Source organism: Ambystoma mexicanum, chromosome 9, assembly GCF_040938575.1.
Source record: "Ambystoma mexicanum isolate Mex_15411 chromosome 9, UKY_AmexF1_1, whole genome shotgun sequence".
NCBI classification, from domain to species: Eukaryota; Metazoa; Chordata; class Amphibia; order Caudata; family Ambystomatidae; genus Ambystoma; species Ambystoma mexicanum.
The window spans coordinates 831,264,610-831,292,250 of NC_090931.1; the positions used below are offsets into that span (position 1 = coordinate 831,264,610).

General features: G+C 45.0%; 1 protein-coding gene across 1 annotated transcript in view; it reads right to left on the reverse strand.

The window, feature by feature from the left end:
- The window catches only part of POFUT2 (protein O-fucosyltransferase 2), a 152,349-nt gene that overhangs the window by 66,096 nt on the left and 58,612 nt on the right, over positions 1-27,641 (reverse strand). Inside the window, exons 3-5 of the mRNA XM_069615864.1 lie at positions 24,437-24,581; positions 20,080-20,190; positions 8,975-9,041 (exon numbers count right to left, since the gene is read on the reverse strand). Of these exons, the coding sequence (XP_069471965.1) occupies positions 8,975-9,041; positions 20,080-20,190; positions 24,437-24,581 (323 nt within the window). The remainder of the gene's footprint in view (positions 1-8,974; positions 9,042-20,079; positions 20,191-24,436; positions 24,582-27,641) is intronic.

Consider the following 27,641-nt stretch of genomic DNA (forward strand, 5'->3'; position numbering starts at 1 on the left):
GTATGCAGCAGGTCTGGGGATTGGCGGATGTTTGGAGGGTGCGTAACCCCGGGGTGTGCCAGTACACTCATTATTCTGCACCACACAACTCGGCTGCACGACTGGATTATTTTCTGGTGTCTGAGGCACTTCTGGGGCAGGTGGCCAGGGTTTGGACCCTGGCTCGCACTCTCTCTGATCATGCCCCGGTTTCCCTGGATGTTCGGTTGAGGAGGCGGATTTGGGGGAGACACCCGTGGAGGTTTAAAGGGACTGAGCTTCAGGATGTGGTTTTCCGGGAGGAATTGGGGAAGGCAATTGACGACTACTTTGCAGTGAACGAGGGATCGGTGTCCTCTGTGGGGACACTGTGGGAGGGTTTTAAATGTGTGATACGGGGCAATGTATCTCCAAGGAAGCCGGCATATTGAAAAAGATCTGTAGGGATTTGGAGAGGAAGGAGGAGGTACGTGCGCTGCAGGAGGCTTCCCCTGTCCCTTCCAAGGCCCAACAGGGAGAGATCATGCGGTGTCTTCAGGAGTTTCGCGCCCTAGCCCAGCAGGAGGTGCAGTATTTATGGGATAGGTCGGCCCCTCAGAAATATGGTGAGGGTCAAGCGTCAGGCAGGCGGTTAGCCAAGGCCACGCGGATGCATACCCCGGGAGGCAGGGTGGCAGTTATCACGGATGATGATGGGGTAAATCACTTTGAGGATGAGGCGATCCTTAATGAGTTTCACACGTTTTATGCCCGCCTGTATGCTTCTCAGTCCCGCGCTTTGCAGGCGGATATTGATGCGTTTCTCGACCAGGTTGGTCTGTACTGGTGCTCGGAGGAGCAGAGGGAGTGGCTGGGCAGGCCGGTGTCGCTGGAGGAGGTGCGGGAGGCTATACGGTCATTGTCCAATGGGAAGTCCCCGGGTCCGGATGGGTTCACCTCCGAGTTTTATAAGTGTTTTGCGGACAAATTAGCTCCCTATTTACTGCGGGTATACATGGAGGCGGTACTCACAGGTCAATTGCCGGAGTCCTTCAGAGAGGACTTGGTAGTGGTGCTCTTAAAGCCGGGGAAGCCTGGAGGGGGATTGTTCCTCTTATCGCCCGATCTCCTTGATAAATTTGGATAATAAAATCTTGGCCAAGGTCTTGGCATCTCGTTTGTTGCCGCTGATGTCCACGTTGGTGAGGGCTGATCAGGCGGGCTTTATACCGGGGCGCTCGACGTCGTTTGGTTTGAGGCGGATGTTTGGGTTGATGGCCGCCCTCCTGAGTGAGGACCCGGCTGTGGCAGTCTTATTGGATGCCACTAAGGCCTTCGATTCTATTGAATGGCCCTTTTTGTTTACAGTTCTGCGCAGATCCGGTCTCGGGGGCTCCTTTCTGGCTATGGTGTCCCTTCTATACGAAAAACCAGTGGCACGGGTGAGGATCAACGGGCAGTTTACTGCACGGATCCCGCTCGAAAGGGGGACGCATCAGGGGTGCCCTTTGTCTCCTCTGTTGTTTGCTTTGGCCATAGAGCCTTGGGCTGAGAGGGTGAGGGAGCTCCATCTCCATCGCGGGATCCAGTTGTTTACACAGAGTGGTTATTTCGCTGTACGCGGATGATATGGTCTTGTTCCTGCGCCGCCCTGAGGTCAATTTGAATCCGGATATGTTAGATGCTCAGCAATTCGGGGAGCTCTCTGGGCTGAAGATGAACCCAGGTAAATCGGTGATCTTTCCCTTGACGGACGGGCAGGCGCGTTTTCAAGATGAGTGGGAGTTTCAGTGGGACCTGTTCAGTACATGGTATTTGGGTGCAACGTTGGCTCGATCTAGGGAGTTGGTGTTCCGTAGTAACTATGAGGTGGTGCTTCAGCAGTCTAAGGGGGCGATGCAAAGGTGGGCTTCCCTTCCGCTCAATCTGTATGGGAGGGTTTCCGTGGTCAAGATGGCCATTCTCCCCCGATTTTTGTATGTGTTTCTTAATGTCCATGTATCGGTGCCTAAGAGCTACTTCCTTGCCCTCAGGTCGGCGGTGATTCGCTTTCTCTGGGCCGGCAAGCAGGCACGGGTGGCGTGGGACACGCTCACTGCGCCTGTACACCGTGCGGGCTATGCGTTGCCCGAATTTGAATTATATTACTGGTTGGCTCAGGCCAGTTACTTACGGTATTGGTATGGAATGGCGGCGGAGCATAAGCATGTGGAGATAGAGCGGCCCATTGCGTCCCCGGCTTTGCTCCGGTCGGTTATTCTGACGTCTCCGGTGCGTTCGGGGGTGACACGCAACATGGTGGAGTTAACGTGTAGGGCATGGTCTCGGCTGGAGCGTGCGCCTGTGAATAGTATACTTTATTCGCCGGAGCTCCCGGTCATATTTATCCCTGGCATACCTGTGACTAGCGAGGCAAGTTATGTCACTATGACTAAACGGCTCGGTCTGGTTAAGTTTGCAGATTTGTTCCGGAATGGCACATTCCTTACCCTAGAGCAGCTGCGAAATAAGGGGGTTTTGTCTGCGTTAGTTATCTTTACATACTACAGGCTTCGGGTGGCGCTGAAGCGGCTTTTCCCGACCTTTCCCGGGCAGCCACCGGTGGCGCAGTTGTTAGATAGTGTGCTCAAGGGAGACTTGGATCGAGGGCTGGTCAGGCGGCTCTATGCAGCGGGGATAGAGAGTAGATCGCTATCTGCATCATCTCCGCGTGGAGAGTGGGAACAGATGTTGGGGAGGGAGGTTTCGGAAGAAGTGTGGTTATACTGCTGTGAGGGTACGCGGAAGGGGGCCATCAATACCAATTTTAAGCTTGTGCATTATAAATTCTTACATCAATATTATTACTCTCCGGGGTGTCTGCATCCGTATTTTCCCCACAGGTCTGCGGCCTGTAAGAAGTGTGGGTATGAACCTGCGGGGTTTTTCCATGTGGCATGGGACTGCGCATCGCTTGGCCGATTCGGGGGGGGGGGTGGGGGTGTTTGATGTGATAGGGCAGATTGTGGGCCAGCGGTACTTTCCGGATCCGCTGATGGGCTTGTTGGGATACACTGCCCAGGTACCGAAAGGATTTAGGAAGTTGGTTACTGTTCTGCTGATCTTGGCCAAGCGGAGGGTTGCTATGGGCTGGGGTAGTGCTGTGGTCCGATGGTTGCCCAATGGTCCCGGGACATTTTGTATTGCAATGATATGGAACCGAGATGGGGGGGTGATGAGGGGGAACACTTGGGGGGACACTTCGTGGGAGTGATGAGCGCTCAGACTCCGCCTCACCACAGTTACTCATGGCTTTGCCATCACCGAGCTGAGAAGGCTGCTAGTGGGGGGCAACGCGAGATAGGTTTATGACTTTGAACTGCTGGTCCACTAAGGGAGAATGAGGGACTGTGCTGTCTTGGGTCCCCTACCTCGTTATGCATGTGCCTCAGGGCTTGCTGTGCGGCGGTATATGACCCCAGCACCGTTGCACTGTGAGGTTTATTCATATACACTTGGGTCTGACTTTGGGCTTTTGGAATATCTCGTGTCATGTGGGGGTAGGGGGGATAGGGAGTTTATGGTTTGGTTTGTTGTTGATCTTTCTTATGCAAATTCCAATAAAGAAATTAAAAAAAAAAAAAAAAAAAAAAAAAATGAAACATAGGACCCCAACATCCCCACTAACTTTCGACCCATCACCACGGTTCCATTTCTCCTGAAAATACTAGACCGAGTAGCTTACGTACAGATACAAACATTCTTGGAATCTAACAACCTCCTAGGCCTCAGACAGTCTGGCTTCCACCCGGGCCACGGAACAGAAACAGCAATTTTGGACCTCAAAATCCAAATCAAGGACAAAGGGCACTTAGCGATCTTCCTTCTGCTAGACCTATCTGCAGCATTTGATTTGGTTAACCACAACATCCTATGTCAACATCTCACCTATAGCCATAGAGTGGATTGAATCTTTTCTCTCTAATCGCATCATGACAGTCTTCTCCACTTCCTCAGCAGCTGACCCAGCCCCAATCTCCTGTGGGGTGCCCCAAGGCTCATGTGTCTCGCCTACATTATACAATGTATTCACCAAGCCTCTATTTGACAGTCTAGATAAATTGGGCGTCACGTATACAAACTGAGGACGACACCCAAATACTCATACCCATCATGGGCTCATATGACACAGACTCCAACATACTAAACAAAATGTACTTCACCATCCAAGCATGGATGGCGCAAAACAAGTTATGTCAACAATGAGGAATTACTCATCATAAGCAGCCAACCCAATCTGAACAAACTACCCCAACTATACAAATCCTTCAACATCGACAGCAACATCATGAATGCGGCCAAACAGATAACTTTAGGTTTCTACATTGACCCGGCGTTTACCATAACAAGGCAAGTTAATGCTATAGTCTCCTCAGCACCCAACACCTCCAAACTAAATCAGAGCTAGCAGACCCTTCTTATCCTCCGACAACTGCATCACACTAGCAAGAGCTCTGATCCTATCCATGATAGATTACTGCAACTCCCCTTTTGCAGGCTCTAATGCCCGTAACATTAGAAAATTACAAGTTGTGCAAACCAATACGATCAGAACAGCACTTGAGATACCCAAACAAATATATCTCGTCAACCAGACGCAACATCCACTGGCTATCAGTATGAGATAGAATTAAATTCAAAATCCTCTCACTGACACACAAATGCCTCTCTAACAGTGACCCAGCATACCTAATCAATCAAATATTAAAAACCCTATCACCTACGCCAGCCTAGTCACTATACCCAGATTTAGAAGACAGAAAGCTGACGGCTCTAGCTTCCCGGTACGCCATGGTACGCCATGCCCCTATCACTGAGGACAGACAACATGGTTCTTCCAAAAAGCCCAAAAAACCTCGCTTTTCACCCAAGCCAGCAACTAACTTACACTTAGCGTAGGGTTATCACAGGTTGATTGCAATGACATCTGAATTACTGCACGCACATCCCCTACGTCGCAATTTACTCGCCTTCTGCACTATATTACAAGCAACACTTGCAACACATTTAACGAAGCAGAGCAGTAAATGAAAAATAAGGCTGTAATCCGTTTCCCTGCGTTGACCTATATGTTTGTAACATTACCATGTAAGCTCTGAATGTAAAATTTCTTAAGCAAACAAGCGCCTAGATGCCTCTGGGCTATGTGCACTATATAAATGTCACAATAAATAAAGAGCACACATCCAAGTCCACATCTCTGCGGCATCTAACAACTCGGCCAAACTCTTCAAAATCTGCAAGGAGCAGGCCAATCTGCTGCAGTCTACCTCTCCTGTCCCCTCCCAGGCCCTCTGTATGGCCTTGGCATCTCATTTAATCACTAAAACTCAGGACATCCTGTTCACCCTCTCTTCCTCCTCCTTCAGTCCTGGCCTGCCTGTAGCCGTCTCTCCTCCTCCCTGCTCTTCCTTTCCCTTGTTCTCCCCCGACAACGTTTCTATGAAAGTCTCATCAAAACAGGCTCTTCCAGAACCATTAAGAAGTACATTGACACCCTCGCTCCAGCCTTGGCCGATTTCCTCAATCATTCTTCGGCCATAACTCTTGCCATGGAGCCTTCTCCTGCCCCCTCTTCAGCACTCCCTTGTGCACCCCCTCCTAAAGAAGCCCACCATCTTTCCTCTCTGGCCAACTATCGTCCGATATGCATCACTACTTTCCCAGGCAAACAATCTTCCAGCTTAATAATCACACTGAATCTGTTGGTTGTCTCCATGACCACCAGTCTGGCTTCAGAGCAGCCAGAAGCACGGAAACTGCTCTCCTGAACATCTGTGAAGACCTGCTCTCTAACCTGGACTCCAATCTTCCTTTTGTCCTCATTCGCCTCGATCTTCTGCCTTTGATACAGACAACCATGCCATCCTGCTCAATCGCCTCTGTGATAAACTAGGTATCACGGATCAGACCAGGGCCTGGCTGACTTTCTTCCTCACGGATTGACCCTCTCAGGTCCAACTGGGGTCCTTCCCCTCTTCTATCTGTATCTCTTGTTCTACCTGTGGGGTTCCCCAGGAGTCTAACCTTTCTTCCTGGCTGTTCAACCAATACCTGGCACCTCTTGCCCACTGCACCGCGGCTCCGCTCCAACTTTGTGTTCTGCGGATGACACCCAGCTCTCCTTCAGGCTCCCCTCGGGTGCCTCTAGTACTTCTCTCATTCCAGACTGTCTGCAATCCAGGAGTGGTGTGCCGCCAATGATCTCTGCCTTAATGCCACCAAGAAGGAGATCCTCCTGATCGGAACACAAGCTCCTTCTTTTCCTCTCTCTCTCTGGCCGCCTTCTCTGGGCCTTCTTCCTGCTCCTACCTTCGAGGCTAAGATCCTTGGGGTCATCTTCGACTCCACCCTCTCCTTCTCTCCTCACACCTCAAACATCCCTAAGAAGTCAAACTATCAGCTGCACCTACTCGGGGTATTCTTCCCTCCTCACTTTCCCCCAGAAGCTCACTGTCCCCAGACCTCTGGTCCTCTCTAGGTTGGACTACTGAAACAGTCTCTTTCTAAATCTTCCTGCTTTCACTCTCTGTCCTCTACAACTTATCCAGAACAGGACTGCAAGACTTGTCCTTGGCTTCAAACAAAGGGATCGCATTGCTCCAGCTCTGAAATCTCTTCATTGGCTCCCAGCGGCGGCAAGGATCAAGTTCAAGACCACCTGCACCGTCCACAAGGCTTTCTGGGGCCTAGGACCACACTACCTCCAACTCTATCTTCATTAACGTCTCCCCACTCAAGCTCTCCTCTTATCCACCTGCAACTCCAACTCTGAGGGTCAGTTGCTTTTCCAAACAGAGAATTGGGGCAAAACTCCATCTTCGGCTTGAGCCGCCCTCTGAACAGCCACCCTGCCTCTCTCAAACTTGAGCAGAACCTCCTCTGGTTCTGGAAAGCAAGCCCTTCCTCTTCGCTTCCACTTTCTCTCTTTCTCTCCCCTGCTGACGACCCTTGAGCTCCACGAACTGTCACCTGGGCACCGTCTGAACTTGGGCCCAGGTCCCTGCATGTCCACTTGCACTTGACACTGCCCTTGGCCTCCCCCAGCACTTGGTCTGTATCTGTAAACCCGCAGTCCCTTCACTCTGCACTTATTAGCCACCCGTTGACTGCAGTTTGTGTCTACCTGCACTTCTCCCTCCTCTCCCCCACCATCCCCTCCCCCCACCTTGGAACTTCTCCCTTTCCACTTCCCTGCCCTTGCGCAAACTGAATGACACAAGGCCTAGTAAGATCGTTGTTTTATCCGCCCTCTGCCCCGACCCCGCGCCTAGAAACACTTGTGTACAGGCGCATTTTAAATACCATATCATATATCACTGAATCAAACGCCTTAACTGCATCCAGAGATGCCACTGCACTCTTCTCCTGGCGTTTCCTGCGTATGACTAAGAACATGTTGCAGTTTTCTCAGATTGTGCTTGGTGTATGTGTGGTATAAACCTTGTTTAGTCAGGGTGCATCAATGCCAGTTCGCTGCAGTGGTCTTGCCAGTATCCACCCCGAATCTTCAAGTTGAGCTTTGCTAGAGGTCGGTAGGATCCACAAGGAGTAGGATCCTTTCCCTCTTTCAGTATTGGCACTCTTATAGCTCCGTTGTCTCATAGGCTGCGCTTAGAATTGTTCAGCTAACTTTCATTTGTACGTCTTGTAAAACTTAGCAGGAATGCCATTGCTTCCTGGGGTTTTTTGTTGGGAGTTGTAATATCAGCAGTATTTGCTGCTCCGTTATAGTAGCTTCCAATCCCTCCATCTGCTCCACTCAGGGTGTTTTCCATTTCATCATCCTCCACTTGCGTTTTCTTCCCATAGAGCTTCTCGAAGCTGATAAATGTATTATTGATCTCAGACCTGGCCGACCACAGTTCCTCCACATTCATCGGCTATTTCAACTAGATTTGTTTTCGGGTTTTCCCTTTTTAGCAACCAGGCTAGGTGTCTTCTGGGTTTATCCCCTTGTTTATGGAGCCACTTGGTGTGCACAGCATAATTATGCTTGCCCAGTCTGTCCCATATCTCAATACACTCAAGCCTTTGGCATGATAGTTAATTCCCCCCCCCCTCCATCCAGCAAGCAGAGTCATACATAAACAGCCCACTCGGTGTGTGGCCCACTACCCTACTTTTCCAGTGGGGTAAATGACAGTTGTGAGAAAGTTTGCATTTTCTCTAGGCATTGTGAGGCAATCGAGCCATACATTTAAGCTGTGTTCAGAGTCTAACAAAAAAGTATCTATTTTAACAGTTTATTTGAAGGATACATGTGTATTTTAGATATAATAGAGAAGGACTTTTTTCCTTTAGCATTAGATGCTGACCAGACTCAAGGATACACCGAGTGCCATAGAAACGTTCAGGGAAAAGATGTAAAACAAGAGTTCCCCATTCTTAAAATTAATTTGGCCACTGGCTATTCACCATGGTGTGTCTAGGCTTTGGTGAGCCTGGAGAGGCGACCCTGTTGGGTGTGTAAATCTGTTCATACAAGGGGGCTGAGGAGGATGCCCATGATCATTTCAAAAGTCAGGAATTTTGAATGAAAAAAGAATGAATTTGAAATGCCTGACGCAAAATAAACCCCCTCCATCCCAACCCACAAAACGTACCTCTGGCGGGGCACTTACCTAATCTCCGTCTCTGCAGCTCTTCCCCTTTGACGTAAGTTCCACCTCCCCATTGCGGAACTTCCGCCACAGGGTCCCTTTATACCCGCTTTAAAAAAACAAACAAACAAAAAAAATCTCTTCATCCCCAGCTTTCCTTTTTGTGGAAGCTGGGGACACCCCTGCAACCCCTGTATTCCGTCATGTGGATCAAGTGGACCGGGGGACACCCACACAACCCCTGCTCTCCTTATTCGACTTTTTAGGAATGTTTTTTTTTTCCACATTGCCGAATTTGCCATATTCTCCCTTTTGTGGTTTAAAAGAGGAGGCCCGGGGAGTGAAACAGTAAATCTATCATAATGTATACTCACATTCCAGTAATCTTTACCACCATAGTGGTCATGCAGCAGGTTTTCAGCTCGGTCAATCATGACAGACCTGCCCAAATTAGAAAATATACATGGTTATTGTTCCAGAAAAAGGTCAGCATGCTGTTAAAAAGCCAGGCAACATGTTATGCTGAAGATTGATCACACAAATAAAGGAAGGTGGTTTAGTCTAAAGAGAAAGTGGAGGGAGATGGAGCAGATTATGGAACAGGCAAGTTGTATTTTGAAAGGGCCAGAGGTGACATTGTGACTGCCTCAGCCCTACCTGTCCTTCGGAGGTACTACCATCAAAAGATCTCCTGTGCTACATTAAAGCTAAAGTCAGTAGTACAACAAAATATAAACATTAAGAAACATAGAAAAAACACACCGAGCCATTTAAGGACAAATAAAAGCAAAACCAGAAGACTGTAAAATTCTAAATTAGATGACAGAAGGCTATGATTAACTTTACAGTTTTTTTGACTGCTTAACACCTCACATGGAGGTGGTTTATCTTTCTACTGAATAAACAATAAAAGCCAACAAAATCATTAATTGACCACCTACTAGTTAAACCCTTCAGCAAGTGTGGGTAAAATGAAAAAATTACCTTCATGGTGATACAAGTTCTTAGTCCTTTTCTCTCCCCGCTTCACAACAGTTTGGTTGGGATGCCTGCATTCGGAGGTGGGTTGGAAAAAGCTGGCTCTAAGAATTTGAACACAATGGTACTACATTGTGTGTCCCTCGGGGATGTACGCGATTATTTCAAAGCCGAAAATAAGAATTTAAAATGTTTGACAAGGCAATAATCAACATCACCTCCGCCAACTGACCCCACCCCCCCATCCCTCCACCTCCCTACCCATAATACTTACCTCCGGTGCCCAACATACCTTTTGACTTTCTCCTCAGCGACCACCCTGCAATGTGAATTTCGCCTCTCAATGGGGAGGCGAAACTTCGCCGGAGCATCCTTTTCTTTTTTTTTTATATCAAACTTTTTGTCCCCTGATTCCCTTTTTAGAAAAGCAGGGGATACTCCTGCAACCCCTGCTCCCCTTGATCGATATTTTTTCCAATGGCAAATTTGGAAATTTTTTCAGATTCTGTTTATTTTCTTAGATTTATTTCTACGGACCCCATTGGTCCCTGCTTTCATCCCTATGTTACCAACCGCCCACACCCAGTTCCTTTCAGTTTTTTCTGATTTAGCCTACTGGCGGTTGTGATCAAGTATATGCTTTTACTCCGGATGGCTGGGTGGGTGTTGTGAAGGAAGGAGAGCAAGGACTAAGAACACATAATCACCATAAGGTAATTATTTTCTTTTCTCTGTCGTCCTGCTCTCCCTCCTCCCCAACTGGTTTGGAGCAGAATAAAAAGCCTCAATGATAGTTAGGGTGGAGGAGAAAGCATACACATGATTCAAGCAAATCAATTGAGAAGTACCACGTGACCAACTTTAGCATCTTTCATTTGGTTAACACAGACCAACCCAAATTTAAATCCCACTTCAGGGGAGGCTCGCGAAAGGGTGGATGCAAATGAAGGAGGCCTTCACAAATGCCTCGTTTGATAAAGAAAAAGAATTGTTCTCTTTTCAAGTATGCACCCATTGCCAACAAATAATGGTTACAGGTGTCAGTTGATACCAGAATCGACTAAAGCTTTCAAGGGATCTAAATTGTTATCTAAAGCCCAATGACAAAACCCCAGCCATTTATTATGATATTGCTTGTGCAAGCTTTCCTGGAAACCAACATGATCTTTAAATTCTGATCAGACAGATGTAAATGAGAAAAATTCAGTTCTTCAAAACCAAGTCTTCAAGTTCAGTAATTGAGGAGAGGGGTGAAGCACATGCCCTTTCTGTTGAGACAGAAGATCTTCCGTCACTGGTAGATCTACATTTTCTGTTACTGCAAGATCCAACAGATCTGTTAACCAAATCTGGCATGGCCAGTACAGGACTAAAAGGATCATCGTATAGTTGTGAGCTACTGTGAACCTCATCAACGTTTTGTATATCAGGGGAAGTGGGGGAAACACAAAGCATCTTGTTCAACCAGTCCAGATGCAGTGCATCTCCCAAACAGTGACGTCTCACCCTCCCTCGAGGCAAATTGAAGACATGGGGCATTGTACTGGGTTGCAAAAAGATCCGACGGGCGGCCCCACTACTGGAATAGCAGTCTCATAACCAAACTAGAATCTGCTCCACACAAATGGGAAATAAAAGCATTGGACCAATGCTTTTATTTCCCATTTGTGTGGAGCAGATTCTAGCCTGCTCAATTTGTCCACCAAGATGTTTTACCTAAAGATGGGACACCACCAGAAAAAGATGGTTCTCTATGGCCCAATACCATAATTCTTCCACAAGAATACAACAGGCGAGAGAGAGAGTCCCTCCTTGTTTGTTCACATAAAACATTGCTGTAGTATCTTTACCACCTTTACCTGAACTGAGGGAAGAAATTATTTTAGAGAATAAAACATTGCTTTTAGCTCCAGAACATTTACATGGCCTTTCCGCTCCTGCAATGATCAAAGACTGAGCTGTCAAGTCCTGACAACTAGCACCCCTCCCGTACTCTGATGAGTCCATTGTTACTACAACTTTATTTATAGACGGTTGGAATGGAAACCTAATCAACAGATTTTGTGAATCATTCCACCAAATTATGATTTGGCACAGGAATCTCCATGCTCAGACAGGGGAGTCCAGTTGCTGGCCAGATGCCATTGAGCAGTTTTCATTCAAAGTCTCACGAAAGGTACCAGATGGATGCCAGATGCCATCAGCCTGAAGAGCATTTTTACCACCGGGCGCCAGAGACTGATGCGTCATGAAAACTGACTACTTGTTGAATTGTTGAGATCCCGTAAAGGTGGAAAGGTCTTTCTCAGAGTATTATCTATTACTGCTCCAATGAACTGAATCCTTGAGATGGGATTCCTTTTGACTTGGCCAAGTTTATAGAAAAGCCAGGGTTGTGCAATGGGTCTCATGTAAGCTTCGCCTTCTGCAACGCTTCCTTTGGGATTGCACTTTTAACAGCCTTGAGGGATTGATAAAGATGAACCTTCCTCAACCAAAGATGAGCTGCTACAGCACCCAGGACTTGTGAATACCCTGGGAGCCGAATTCAGCCCGAAGGGAGACCGGTGTATTGGTAATGCAACTTCCCTATGGTAAACCTCAGGTATCGACAGTGTTCCTTCAAAACGGGTATGTGGAAACACAGCTTGAAGATCTAGGAATGCCATCCAGTCATTGTTCTGGAGTGCCGCTACAATCTGAGTGAGGCACAGTTACCATGTGAACATTTTCCACTACCAGAGAGTGGCTCAGATCTGAAAGATCTTAACTCCCTATTCCTGCCCCCCCCCCACCCCTGACCCACTTATTTTCTGGAAACAATTCTATCGCCCCCAGCAAGAGAAGTTTTTGAATCTCTTTGAGAAGCCCTGGAGAAGATTTTTGGAGCTTTGGTGGTGAAGAAGGTTGTGTAGCAGGAAGGATCAGAGGGTAATCTTGGCAAATGATGTTCAATACCCAATGTTCTTGCGTGATGTTCTCCCACGGATGTAGAATCTTCACAATCCCTCCTGCTACCGGGGATGTAGGATCTTTGATGCAGATTGTGCGACAGACTTCTTCTGATCCAGAGAGGTAGAAGTCTTGGGGGGGGGACCCATGCCTTCGGCCTGAGCAATAGTAAGGTTTATTAGCGGTGGCCGAGCCATTATTATCCTGCGTATGTGGCTTAAAAGATTTAAAATGTTGATGATTTCACTGAAATGGAGAATTTTCGCCACTGACTCGCCTTGTATTTTTGAAGAACTTAATCAGTGGAAGGATCAAATAAAGGTTAACCATAAAATGGAAGGTCTAACACCTTGTCTCGATTATCCTGATGCAAGGATGTAGCTGATAAAATGCATGTCTATGCATGAATACAGCACTCGTCACATGCTTTTGCTGTAGTGTGTTAGATCTTTGACCACCTTCAGTTGTTGTATAGCAGCCTCTCTACCTTTTGAGACCCAGGAGGAAAATTCATCTGCAGCTTCCTGTGGGAGCATCTCTGTGAAACGATCCAGGTTTCCTCAATTTAAGACATTAAAACAGTCTAAATCCGTAGCCGTATTGACCTGCTGAGTTGTAGCAAAGAATTGCCTCCCAGCCTTTAGCATTTTTTATCCAGCAATGAAGCAGCAGAAGATGCAGGACCTTTACCCTTGGCAACTAAAGCTGCAGAAGACTACAGAAGATTGTGCAGGTAGATTTCACATAAGAACAAAGGGTTCCTCTTTAGGATCCTTGTATTTAGCATTCAAAGGTTTGAATACATGAGGATCAGAAGGTGGTTTACCCCAATGTCTTAATGCCTGGTCCATGATCGTTCCATTGGTAATGGAGGCTTGGTTTGTTGAGAAGGAAGTTACCCAAAAACCCCTGCATTCTCAGGTTTGTCTTCCAGAATAGTCTCGAAGGACATGGCCTTTTCCACGAGGTTATGGACTAATTTTGTAGGAAAAAACAGATGAATTATTGTCATCTGAATGCGAATCTGTATCTTTTGACACCTTTTTCTTTACTTGCAATAAGGGGTAGCATCCTCTCCTTCAATTGTAACTGGTGTTGGTAATGGAGTTGGATCATTGGGATCCGTTCCTTGAGAAGGTTCATGAGATCCAGACCCCATCTAATCCAGAATATGCTGGCCTAAGACTTTCAGAAACGGTTCAGACAGTTCCATCTTTAGCCATATCTAATGGTTCTTCTTGGGTTTCTTCTAGTCACAAAGGAGATGTAGAAGAGTCAATCCTGGATGATTGCTGAACACTACAGATCTGGCTACCCATTTATTGGTCAACACTAATGGAGGATTCAATGGAGTAGGTTCCGACAAAATGTCCTTAGTCTCAGGAGGAAAGTGGGGATACATCTCTGGAGTCTTAGGTCTCACTGGAGTGCCAAAAAGGTCCTCACTCTGAAGTATTTGACGAATCAAAATCCAGAGTCCAAAATGAGGCTAATATGCTAATTTTTGCTTTCCAGTACCGATACAGCTATGGCACAGGCCCTTCAAAGATTTCCTTTTTTTGTGCTTCTTTGGAGACGCTCGTACAGAGTTCGGTATAAACTGAGAATGTTTATGCCTCTTGCGACAACTTTTCTTGCACTTGGTACTGAAGTACCCAAACATTCAACTGCTGTAGCAGAATTAAGTACCGATGCAGTCACAGGTGAGCCAGTCAGTACAGATTCAACCCTGGAGGCCTTCGTCTCCTTAGGGCCAATCATGCCTGTACGGTTGATTTCCAAGGCAGAAGAGTTATTTCCTGCTACCGTAGTAATTCTGTCTGGAGTAAACAAATCTTCTTTTCAGATCCTTTCCTACCTAGAGGTACTAACATTTTCCCACCCAGAGGTACCTGCAGGTGTAAGCACCCAGGGTTTCCCCCTGAACGGTCCTGTGTAGACCCCAGAACTGAGGTGGCTGTCTTCAACTGGGTACCAAGGGCTAGTGCTGAAACATGTACCCAACCTGCAAGTACTGTCTCCCTCTTACCAATGTCGGCCTCCTTCCTGGTACTTACAAAGTTCTCGGTCACCTTTGGTACCGGTCCAAGCTGCGACATGGCAAGAAGACTACCACAGAGCCCTTGAGGGAATTCCACAGAAGAAGACACACAGACTCACCTGGTGATAGATCCACAGGCATCGGACACAGGTATGATGAGGATCAGCCTGTGAGAATCGCTTCCTACAACAGATGCATGGCTTTAATCCCATAATCATGTCTCAGAGGGAGGCACTACGTTGAAGGTAAAAAAAAGAAAAATACACCAATCTGAATGAAAAGGGGGTGGGAGGGTGTTGACAGCAAAAAAGTAACACCCAAAAAAGGGACGTCATGAGTGCAGCAATTCCGACTCAACCGGTAGGCAGGGAAAAAAAAAAAAAAAAAAAAAAAAAAAAAAAAAAAAAACACACCCAGGAATTGGTCTGGGCGTTTGGCGATGTAGGCGTGAAGGGAGGGACTGCCGCACGAAGGGACGCATGCGAGCTGCATAGTCCCATCATGTTAAAATTCTTCAAGGGCCAGGTATCTTTTAGAGCCACTTTATCCGACCCACTTGCGAATGTAGGCATCCCAGCCAGCCAGTTGGGAAGGAGGGGACGACAGAGAAATGTGCCCACGAAGTTAATTGGAGGATTTCATCCACAGTCAGCGGGATCACCAATTTTACAATTTGCTCCAGTAAGCATATTTAGTGGTTTTGCTTTTGGCACACTGATGTTTCACTGAATTGGTAGGTTGAAATATTTTATGCGTCAAAGTAGCTGAAATATTCATATGCCCCAAAAACCACCGGAAACATGACAATATGGGCTACAAAGTACAAGCAAAATCACAGATTTCACTTAATGGACAATATGGCATATTTTTCCCCAAATTCATACTACCCACTTTTCAAAATGCACCCTTTTCATTCCACTCCCCCGTGCTTCACAGGTTGATTGACTAGGGTGATGGGAAGACTCCCTGGAAACAATCATCAGAAGGTAAAGACCAAACAAATCTATATCACTCATTTGTCAAAAATGTACTTCTAGCACACAAAATTGCTTACAGAAGGACTGGCAAGTTAAAGTAACATTACAGAAGTTTGAACTGGAGATATGTGCATTCTGGCCACACAAACAGCCTCCTCCAAGAGATTTTGGAAACCACCTTGTGACTGTTTTTAAACCGTTGTATAGATGTTTCTTGGCAAAACACTGTCTTAATTTATTATATTGAGGAACAGACACAAGATGTTATCCCCCCCCTGCACCCCATTACAAATTCCAGTTTTGGAGTCGATATATCATTGTTTAAACTTTAATTGTAGGGTACCCATTTATTTTCTCCACTAAAAAAACAGACACAAACGGATGGCTGGATACGTCAGTTTGAGAAAGCTACGAACTAAAACGCTGGTAAACACAGTAAATGTAACCATCATCTTGAGGCATCTTAAAATCAGGATCCATTAGCGGCCTCAAAACCTTTTTACCTGACATTAAGTTTATATGCATACGTGTAAGGAGATAAGCTGGACAAAACAAGAAGGTGGGAACTAACCCCATCTGAGCTATGGCCTGTGGCTGCTTGAGAGCATGCCCTCAATGAATGATTCAATAAAACCACTCTGTTATAGCCAACCGTATTCCCATACGTCCCTGGGCGTACACGAGATATGTTCTGTTATATGGCATTTGTATAGTGCCTATTGCCATTCGTATGGCTTCAAAGTGCTGTGGGTGAACACCCTTGGAGGATTGGAGGTCAGAGATGTGCAATGCGAAGGAAGATTCTACATTGTGTGTGCATTTTTTAGTCAGCATGAAGGTAGGTAGAGGTAGCCGCCAAGTCCCCAATAGCAACCCATGGAGACCGATAGTGGATCGGTTCTGGGATAGACCGTCAGGAGAATATGCGAGTTTAGGAGTCTGATTAAGTGTACAGCTGAATCAAATTCTTATCTGGAACTCATCTGCATTCTATTGACAGTGGTGATGTGTGTTGTGAAGTAGAGTAGTGATTCTTGCAGATGTATTTGTGTGGGTGGCTGTGCCCCGGGAGGGATGCAGCTAAGTTCTATAGTGAGTGAGTGCTATATGTACCAGTGAATCAAGCAGATATCTAGTTACCATGAGGTTACGCAGAAGGTTTGAATGCCATCTTTTCCGAACAGGCTAGGTACCACCTTATTGTCTCATCAGGTGACAGAGGGCGCCCCCCGCCTTCCTGTCTGGGGGTGACCAGTTATTCAGTGGAGGTGGACTAGGTCAGTCAAGATGCAGAAGCGAGGAGCTAGTTCTTGCGAGCAGTCCGGAAAGCGAGGTGATCCTCCAGGCAGCGGATGCTGAATGGAACAGAGTTTCAGATAGTGGGAGCTTGGACCAAGAAAGAAGATCCCCTAGTCTTCTCGATTTTGTAACTGGGGTGGCGAGGAGGAGAGCTATCCAGGATCTCAGATTTCTGGTGAGCATGCAGGGTGTCAGTTTGTGTTGCAGATATTCTGGTCCTGTGTTGTGCAGTTCCTCGGTGGGTTATGCACATTGCCTTGAAGGTGCATAGTCGCCAGATTGGCAGCCAGCGAAGGACACAGAGGGCAGGTGTGATGTGTTCTCTAGGGCCAAGGGCAAGAAGGAGGCTTGCTGCAGTGTTTTGTACCCATTGGAGTTGTCCAACTTGTGATGCGAGGCCCCCTAGGTAAAGGGTGTTAGCATAGTCTAAGCGTGAGAGGACGACAGCCACGATTGCGGTGACTGTGTTGGATGACCAGGTAGGGGAAGATGCTGAGAATGCTTATGTGTAGGGAGCAGGTTTTTGACACCATGTGGATATGATAGTTTCCGGTCTGAGTCCATAGTGCATCAATTTTTCTTTAATGTGTTGTAGGTGGAGGGGGGAGGGGTCTAGAAGGGGGGCTTTGGGGTTGGTTGGGAGGGTGGGGGGAAGAGGGCAGTTTTCCTGCAGAACATGAACTCAGTTTTTCTGGGGTTGAGAAGGAGGTGATTAGCAGTCATCCAGTGGTCTATTTCGGTGAGGCATGGTGCAAGATCGAGAAAGGCAGTGGATGGGCTCTTTGGAGTCTTAAAGCCTATTTGGGTGTCAATTGTGTAGTGGTATCAAGACAGGCCGTGGGAGCGAATGAGAGATGGAAGGGGATTCAGCTATACGATAAAATAGCTGTGGGGAAAGAGAGGCTCCCTGTGGCACTCGTGTGTAACAGGGCAGGGAGTCGAGGAGAAGGGAAGCATGTGTATTATTTGGTATCTGTTGGAGAGGAAAACCACTTCAGAGCTGTGTCCCCGATATTCAGAGAGTGCAATCTGTCCGCGATGGTCAAGGTGTCCTAGGCTTCCAAGAGGTGGAGAAGAATTAGGATGGTGCAACCGTCAGGTCCAAGGTTCTTTTGAGATCATCCCAGATGGAAGCAAGGCACGATTCAGTTCCCCGTTGGTGTCTGAAGCCGGAATGGGTGGGGTCGAGGAGGTGGTTGATTTCTGTGAAAAAGGCATAGCTGGGTGTAGGCTGTTCGGTCGATTTGTTTAGATGTGAATCAGTCATTTAAGATCAGTCTGTAGTTGGTTGGTAGAGGGGTGCGTGGGGTCGGGAGTGGGCTTTTTGAGCAGGGTTTTGATGTACGAGATGTTGAATTCTGATGGGAAGGTGCCCGAGATGAGTCAATAATGGATCTTGGGATGTGGCAGGCACAAGTGAAAGACAGTATTTTTCTCCGAAGAGTCTGAGGACAGAGCTCTTCAGGGGATCCTGAGGAGAGGCAGTTAGATAGTAGGTTTAGAAATTCAGGGTGGGAGATGGGAGAGAAAGAAGTGAAGAGCGAGCAAGTGGAGGGTGGATCTGTAAGCCTGGTCGTGGAAGATGGTGAGTGGGGTGTAAGTGATGCACATTTAGTGACAATGTTTCTCGAGATCTGGGCAGAGCAGAACTGAGCCATTGCCGTATTTGGTGAAGATTAGTTTTTTTTTGTGCCAGCCACTCCAAAATCTATGTGGTTGAGCAGCAAGGACGATAGTCTCTGACTTGAGTACGTGCACGCCCAGTAAGGTGAGGGATGACACCTTTGAAGGCAATTTTTACAACCAGAATGGTGATCAAATGTGTGCTAGTGATCAGACCAGGTCCTGCTACTCATAATGGATCAATCAGCAGTTAAGACAAATATGTAGGCTTCGCAGAATTGTACAGATCTGGCATGGTGCTGTAAAGCCAAGCCCCTCAAGTACAGCCTCATTGGTAATGTAACCAACTAATTGTATACAGCTTTTCTGTACGAAACCTATTTGTTTAAAGCCCTATGCCCCCCCACCTACCACCATGAGGATTGTAATCGGGTGCCACATTTTTGGGATGAGATACTCTGCCAGTTTCCTTATCCATTTTATTTTTCACAGATGTATGAACTAAAGGCTGACACCACCATTTCGCTTGGGCTGCGATATAGATGTACTGCCGGGATTCCTCAAACTAACAAAGTGCCTCTTCATTATACTGAGAGAGCATGTCTTGTTTACGATTATCAAATTATACTCCTGCTGGTCTAGCACATGATACCTCAACCGAGTATTCCCTGGAAAGTAGTCTCTTGGTTTCTGGTTCACATTAACCCGTCCAAATCAATCCAGAAGCCTTATACAAGGCTCAAAAAATATAGCTGTGAAACACATGCCTCCTCCTTTTAAAGGCGTTATGCACACGCAACCAAATAATCTCTTGTAGATTGGGCAATGCAGATCTTGGGGGGCAGCAGCAGGTTTTGCGTTACAGAAACATTTTCAAAACAAGAGGATCCAACTTCATGCTTAAAATACTTCAGTCCTGGACTTGGGATTTTTTAACTATTACAACAGGGTTGTTTCTCAACCATCCTTCACGCTTAAATCAGTCTTAAGCGTCATGATGTGAGGCTATGGAGTAAAAGCAGTGAAGGGTCATAGGGACTGTATCCAAAGAGGATAGGTGGCTCATATGACTACCAAGATAAAACTATAAGCCCAGCGCACATTTAGTGGGATGCCTCCAATATTATTTGAACTGTGCGAGTCCCTAGCAGTGCAGAGCCAATCCAACAGCAACAATGTGAATGCCAGTGATAAACGGGGAAGCTATTTCTCCAGAAAACGTGGTGGACTTAAACCTGCCAGCCCACCCTCCCAGACACCAAATTTGCACAAAATCCTTCAATGCAGCAAATATAGCTCCCATAAAAGTACGGCTTAGAAAGTGTGCAAAAAAACCGAGTTCAAATAAATCTAGTCCTAGACTAGAAGTAGCGTCTTGGGAATGTTCAAAGACAATAACACACAGTTTCTCAGACATAACTGAAAAAACTAAGTTCCCAGTCTGCCAACCACCCCACTCCATATTCACTAGGTCTTCATTGAGACTGTAAGTGTGCAAACTGTCTCGTGAGCTGGAGCACCTTTATTGAAGAAAAATAGGACATTGAAAATCTTAGTATTCCTACATAGAACATTACTTCAATTCTGAAGAGACAGAAAAGCAGCTCACCGTGCGGAGGTATTTTCCAGAAGTACAGGGGCAACAACAGACGCCGACCCTTGCACCGACAGGCAGCTTACATTAAGACCTCTGGTTTCTTCATAGCCCCAAAACCAGCCCCTGGGAATGAAGAGCATTTTTTAGATTTCTAAAAAATATGTATTCATAAGATTGATCATAGGCGCACTCCAAAAGGAAGTGTGCAGGTCCATGCACAGCAAATCTAACAAAGCAGGCGCACATTAAACAATAACACAAGAAAAGCATATTACCTCAAAAATGACAACAGAATTTCATTTGATATTGCCAATGTAGAGTGCCATTATTACAGAAACAGGATAACACAGGGCGGTGCTCTTACAAAATGAGCAATACACCTTCACAGTTGCTTTCTGGAACGATGGGCCTTTTGAGCAATCCCTCATTATTGCACTGCTAAAGTTTGTTTATAGACTAATTTAAGAATGACGAATTAGTCTACTACATAACTCAAACTAAAGCAATTGAAAGATACAAAATAGATGCCCACAGTTAATGTTATTGGGGGCCTTTCTTGTAAATTCCTATACATGGAGAAACTTATGAAGCATTGAATTTCAAACTGTCTCACTTGTGTCAGGAATAACAAAAGAGGACGACGAAGTGTCTATGTGGGCAAAACAATTGAAAGGGTAACAAATATTGTTAAGCATTTACAAGCAAATGGCTAGTGAGCCAATGCGATTGGTGCACTCTGGAGAAACAAAGTGTTTCCTCCCCCAGTCTCTCCCGTGAGGCCTTGGCTATGTGCATATGGCAAAGACCTGGCCATTTAAGTTTGGTGAATAGGGGGTCATTTTACATACAATTGCACTGGATAATAATATGAGGAGCAATTTTAGAACGGTTCTAAACCTATAAACTACACCAGCGCCATTACATTATGGCATTTAAAAAGATATTTTTTTTATTTTTAAAAAGAGAACATTTTATTGGCTGGTTACTATATTTTGCAGCTTCTTTACCAGTCTACCCTCGTTCACCTTCAGGGTCTGAGATCAGGCCAGGCTCGATAATGCAGGATATTAACTACTAAGGATAATGCTACATTTAAAGAAAAGAAGGCAGAAAGAGAAAAGGAGGATGAGTTCTGGTAATCATTTACAGCTTGTGAGGTTTGCATTCATAAGCCAAACGCAGAATTGGGTTGCGCCTGGATAGATTGGAAATGTGTTGACTTTTGTAGAAACTGATCTACTAACGCCATACCCAAGAAAACAATACTGGCCCTTTGAAAAGCAAAAGTAGGAAAAAGCTATGTTGAAAATAATCTATAGCGATTTTCAACAGAAACACACGTGTCCGTGGAAAGAGCAACCAGGTGGAGTAGGGTGGAAAACATATTTGGCAGGAGTCCGATAAAAGTAATGTTTTGCAGAAAGGAGAAGGCCTCTGCAATGCTACAGATTTTGGTGTTTGCCTGACTATGCCACAAAATATTTATAGTCTTTTGTGAAAACTTAATCAGTCATTAATACTTTCCTCAAATAGAAGGCTTGCTCTACGGACCCTGACAGACTCATGGACATGGCAAATGCCCCATGGCCCTGTGGCTTGCCTCAAGCCTCTTCTCAGACCTTTGGGAACAGTGAGCAGCTTGCTGGATCACTGGCATGTCATTTGATCAGATAAGAAATCCGTCCTCTTCACTCTGCTGTCTTCCTCTTCCACACATTGTAGAGTAAAAGGTAGATTTTCCATAGAATGTGCAAAGTGTTACATTGTGGGCCACCCTCTAATCACTATATATTTATATGATAGGTTTGATTAAATAATGCAATGGACCACTAAACTGGGATGATTGAGAGGTGCAAAAGGCTTGCAAGATGAACCTAGAGGGTGGATTGAGTGTAAGGAGACAAAATCCAAACTGAATGAGTCCTTTAGCAAGGGTTTCTTCTGCTTAGAAAAACCGAAGACCTATAACCAATCCAACAGCACCACAGAAAAGTGATCTCCCTGCAGGTTAAAGTCTCCAACCAACATCACAGTCCCCAATCCCAAAAGAAAAAGCAGTACTTGCATCCAATTTAGACGTGCAATTTACAAACTAGTCAAACTCTCCAAATTCATAAATGGAGAGAAGCGCAAATGTCTTAAATCTTTGTGCATCAGCCTTGTGGAGCCACCGAATAGCAGATTCACAAAGGTTTGTAAATTTTACTCGAACACGATACCTGAAGAGCGTTGCTTTGCCCCTTCCCTTTAATAAATGGGCAGCCAAAGGGTTTTATTTATTAAAGATCAGTTACCAAAAAGGCTTCATAAATATGGCATCAATGTGTTTCTAACCAAGATAGTACGCGTTCTCACTTTGTTCCTTTCGTACACTTGGGCATCTGTCAGAAATTAAATTGCAAAAATGGAAACACTTGATGGGACGGACCGTCATAGTTAAAATGTTCTTCCCTGCAATCACAATGGAGGTACCCAATGATGCAACTGAACAGTTGTTAAGGCCAATCAAAATTAGGGCACTGCTCTTGGTTTGCCGGTTTAAAAAGTCAATAAAGACAGTAATACGCTTTCAGAGACAGTCTAAATTCGCCCACAAATCTGTCAGAAAAGGACTATAACAATTGTTTTCATGGGTAAAATCCCATAGAAAATAAAACACAAGTCTTGTTAATGTTAAACCAGGAAAGCCATGTCTGACCATCCTAAATGGATCTATTACAACGAAGACATTTTAATTGAGGAAGGACTTGGAGTTGCTGGTGCAGCCATCTGTAACTCACTACTTTTGAATAAAAGATACTTTAAAGCCATTTACCGAAAAGTGGAATAACTGTTTATGCATAAAGAAAAGAAACAAAAATAAAAAAATGCAGACTGCGCTTTTATAGTGGATCTTTATGACATCAACCCTTCTGCTACTCAAGACATGGGCTGACATATCCTTGTTGCACCAGGTCGAATTGTGGGTGGCACAGTGCAGACATTTTGGAGGGTTGCTACGAGATAACATATGTTTAACTTGACAAATGCAAATGGTGCTTGCATAGTGAACCAAAGGTTATCTGTTAAACTATGTAAGTGTACAAGGAAATCCAGGCACAGTAAATTGTTCACTTTTCTTTCCCATCGAAGATGGGGTCCAGAGTATGGTAGGGGAAGCCAAACAATCCCAATGTTGTGAAGAATCTTTTTGAATTTGCCAATATACCATGTTTCAAAATGGGTTCGTGTGTGATCGGAGTTAGAGTAAGGCAGGAATAAGAACCAAATAGGATTGGAGGAAAAAAAGATAAAAAAGGAACACATGGTGAGAGGAAGTACACCAAACCACTACAAAGCACAGATCATTTCAAATGTACCAATTACTACAGTTTTTTTTTTAAACATGTAGCTTGTACCAACCTAGCCCATCTCACAATCTTGTAATGACGAGGGTGGAGGGGATTCACTTTTTGCAAGTAACCAGTTTCTATATATGAAATTTGATTTTCACTTATCAAGACGTTTATTTTGGATTTTTCATATCCATAAACCATTACATTCATCATAACATCATACATCAAAGCGATAGAAATGGGTAAAATAAACAAAACAGTAATAAAAATGCCAACTAGTCTTGATTATAACATCCTTCTCATAACATACATATATATCCCCAACAAGTCCAAAATACCCCCCCCCCCCCATTACCTCCATCCTCAATGTACTTCTCCTCCACCAGCCACTCTTAAGAAAGCTAGTGACCGCGAACATAACCACCAACCTTATTGAGCTTAAAGAAACATCAATGCCAGGCAGTGAAACCTTATTCCACTTTCTCTTAGAAAATTCAATAAAAACTTTGCTCTAAGATCGATTAATAGTGGCCAAAACAAAATGGCTGAGTGTCTCAAAGGCCCCACACATACAATTCCAGTTAGAATTCTCATTGCCCCTGGACCATTTCCTCAACACTTCTGCCCCCCCCTGGATCTCTAACCGCCACAACTGGCAAAATGGCCTACGAGATAAAGGCTCAGTGTGGGGGCACAGATTCCTGCATCAGATACTCTGCAGGCCCGTCCACAGGGGTATATAGGACCCAACCTAAATCCTAGGCATTGCTTCATCCTCCTTTGCCCTTCATGCTCCCTTAAATTTCACTTGTTTTTTTTTTTTTAATCGGCATCCTAATGCACTTGCAGTAGTACCTGCGGTGCCATGGTAGGCTTGCATTTGGTATATTAAAAATCACAACTACACCACGTGGCTATTTCTAGAATGCAAACACAAACGGATTTACTGAAAATATTGCTCAGAACTACTCGTTTACCTACAATTAACGTAAAGAGAATTATGACAAATAAACAAGCTGTATCACAAATATTACCTGTAGTGACCGTCTCTGTCAGCGGAATACATGAGCTGATCGATGCATGGTCTGGCGTCCACTTTCTCCTCCCATGTTCCTTCCTTCCAGCCCTCTGCATAGCCCTGTAGGACATACACCTGTTCAATAAAAGGTCCTCCCGCCTCTGGAAAAGAGGGGCCACATTATAGTAGCTAACATTTAATCCGCTTTACCTTTTTTTTTTTTTTTAAATGGCCTCTGCTAATTAATGAACTGTACCCAACTGATGAGTCTGCCCACCCGACTGTTGGTCCCTGCAGCCAAACCAAAAAAGGGAGTGAAAGTTGATCCTTCCGGGTTTGCAACATCCTTCAGCTTTAGAATATAGCACTTGGACTTTACAAGCATAGTGAGGACCAGAAGGGAGAGTGAAAGCCAGGCAAACAATGAGCACTGCCATCTTGTGGAATTCTTCTACATATAACCTGCTTCACAAGCATTTTACCCAATCACACTATGCCCGGGATGGAAAGCCACCACTGGCATCCATTCCCACCCCGCCCTCCAAACCCCCCAAGCCTCCCACCCTCATAACGTAGGGATGGAGCGCATACCAGATTTACAATCAGTCTCTCTGCATTGTAAGAATTAAATTCAAGGGTGTTTATTAAGTTTACATTACATTCTTCATGATAACTTCTCTCGATGTCCAATCATAAATATGTTTTGTAGAACTTTGATATAAAGGCATTTACTTAGATCTTTTCCTCAAACTTAATTCCTAATCTAAACATTCTATTCAAACGCAGGAGAAGCAGATAATGAAATTCATCCCAAAGCAAACCCTTTCCATGCTATACGAATAGAATTTCAGCAAAGACTACAACTAATCGCAGCACTATTTTTTTCTCTGCCGTGTCCTAGTCTAGTGTTGCGTTCCTTTCCAATGGTCCATCGGGGGAGCACCAGTTGTCCCCACTCTTCATCATGTTTTGTTCATGCAAGAGAAGCTTGAAGAGGTTTGAAGAATTCAATGAAGAAACATGCACCTTGATTCACAGAGGGAGACAAGTCTATCAGAAAGTCACTATGTGTACAGCAGCTCATCTGTGGAGACCCTTAGTTTCTTGCTAACACTTCACAATACATACAGAAGACTCCACAAATACTTACTCTACACCACTCATTTTAGCTATAGGTGCCCAAATTCCCCTCTGCCCATGTGAAAGTCTAAATGGATGAATGGAATAATTACTGTAGCCTAGAGAAAGGCCGAGCATAAAAGAAATAGTCATGGTGTTGAAACAGGTCAGCTTGTCTGTTCGTGACTGAAAACGGAATCTATTTTGTTTATAGAATAACATCTGAAGAACCCAACATCATTCATTGTTAATTTTGAATCAACACTAAATATATTTGTACAAAAACTATATAGATTGCTCTTTTATAGGTCTGTATTTCTGCAGCGCTGGAATTATGAAGGATATAGAAGTGTTGGGTGATTGTTTTTAAAACCACTGTCACAAGGTAGGGCGTCTTCTCAAAAATGTCTCCACAGCAATAAGAATCTCAATTAATAAAAGCTTACTTTTTAGTTGAACCCCTTTGCACAAATACATGCGATTTTGAGAACCTTTATTTTAAAATAAATATAGACACAGCCTTCCCCACGAGAGCCAAAGCCTTCCCTTGTTTTAAGAAAGGAAAACAATTTGTCAAAGAAAAAGGTCAAGCATGCAGATTGTCATTAACACGTACGACCACCACAACAGCTTTGCAGCTCACATGGTAGACAATTACAGATGTACACAGACAAACGCCCAGCTCCACCCATGCCTACATAATGAGCCAGACTATCAGCAGCACCTTCCTGTTGCACCTCTTTCACTGAAAGAAGGACTATTACCCTGTTCTAAAAACCGGGTGTGGCACAAAGCATTTAGAGAAGAACTTCGTATCAATCACCAGGCCTGCAACTCTGGGCACAGAACCGTTTGAAAAGGTATAGGAAATGGGTGCAATTTTTAATTCCGACCAAATATTTCTCCTACATCCAAGGAAAGGAGTAGAAGAAACATTTGTAAGAGGTCATTTTACAACTTTTACAAACCAATAAATGGTGCAGTTTACAAAACTCCCTAATCGCTGAAAATCTACAGAGGACGAAACAGAGTGCAAGAGAGGAATATCAGAAAACCTGCTTTGAATGCCTTTACTCTCTGAGCAAGAGAGAAATTAAAAAACCGGCAAGGTAAGGATGTGACAGGAAGCTGATATTACCTTTAACCCGATTTCTGATGGTAATTGAAAATCGATTGAACTCATTGTCAGTGGAAGCACAAGGAGATCAATGTTTTGTATAGTTGGCTGTGCTTTTGGCAGGAGTATTGCTAAGTGAGTGCTAAGGGATGGCTAAGGGATTGTCAATGGACAGTTATTTTTCTGATGAAGTGTACTATTGTGTGTTTGTAAAATATTTTTAAAGGTTTGTAATAAACCGAAAAAAAAAAAAAAAAAAACGGCAAGTATGCAAAAGGTGTTTAAAGAAAGGGCCACAAATACCTGTAGATTCTGTTCACCAAAGACATTTTTCATTCACAATTTAGTTGACCAAGGCAGCAAGCCTAGTCCATTAAGCTCCCTGACATGTAATGTGCATTTTCATCTAGATCGACCGTTTCGCGATAGATAATTGCATGGCTCACAATTTATTTCCAAAGCGCAGCCCGGCTTACAATTTATTTCCAAAGCGCAGCACAGTTTTGTTATTGGGTGAGGCTCATATTTTCCCGTTTCCCTACTTAGCTCAATAACAGCCCATATACACAAAGCTCAGCCGACTAACCCTTCTTTAATCAGTGCATACCCGAGTGAAAAACTGTTTTACCCAAAATGGCACAAACAGGCTACGACAGGAATGCTTCCTGGTTCTACAAGTCAACCAATTAAGGAAACAAAGATCGGGTGACTCTGCACAATAGCTTTCGTGATGAACCTCCCCCTGCCATAATTCGGACGCCATGGCCTCACCAGGTCATCTCAGCAGCTCTTCCATGTTTACAGAGACACCAAGCTCTCTCACATTGAGATAAATGAGTCTGGGCCTGGAGAGATTCCCCCTCTTGCCTCCTCCCCACCCCCGCATCACTGGGGTTGCTGAGATTGGGACCCCCAGAGGGATCATGCCATGGGGAACTGCAGTACTACTATAGACCACAGGGCCCAGGCTCCCTCTGGAACACAC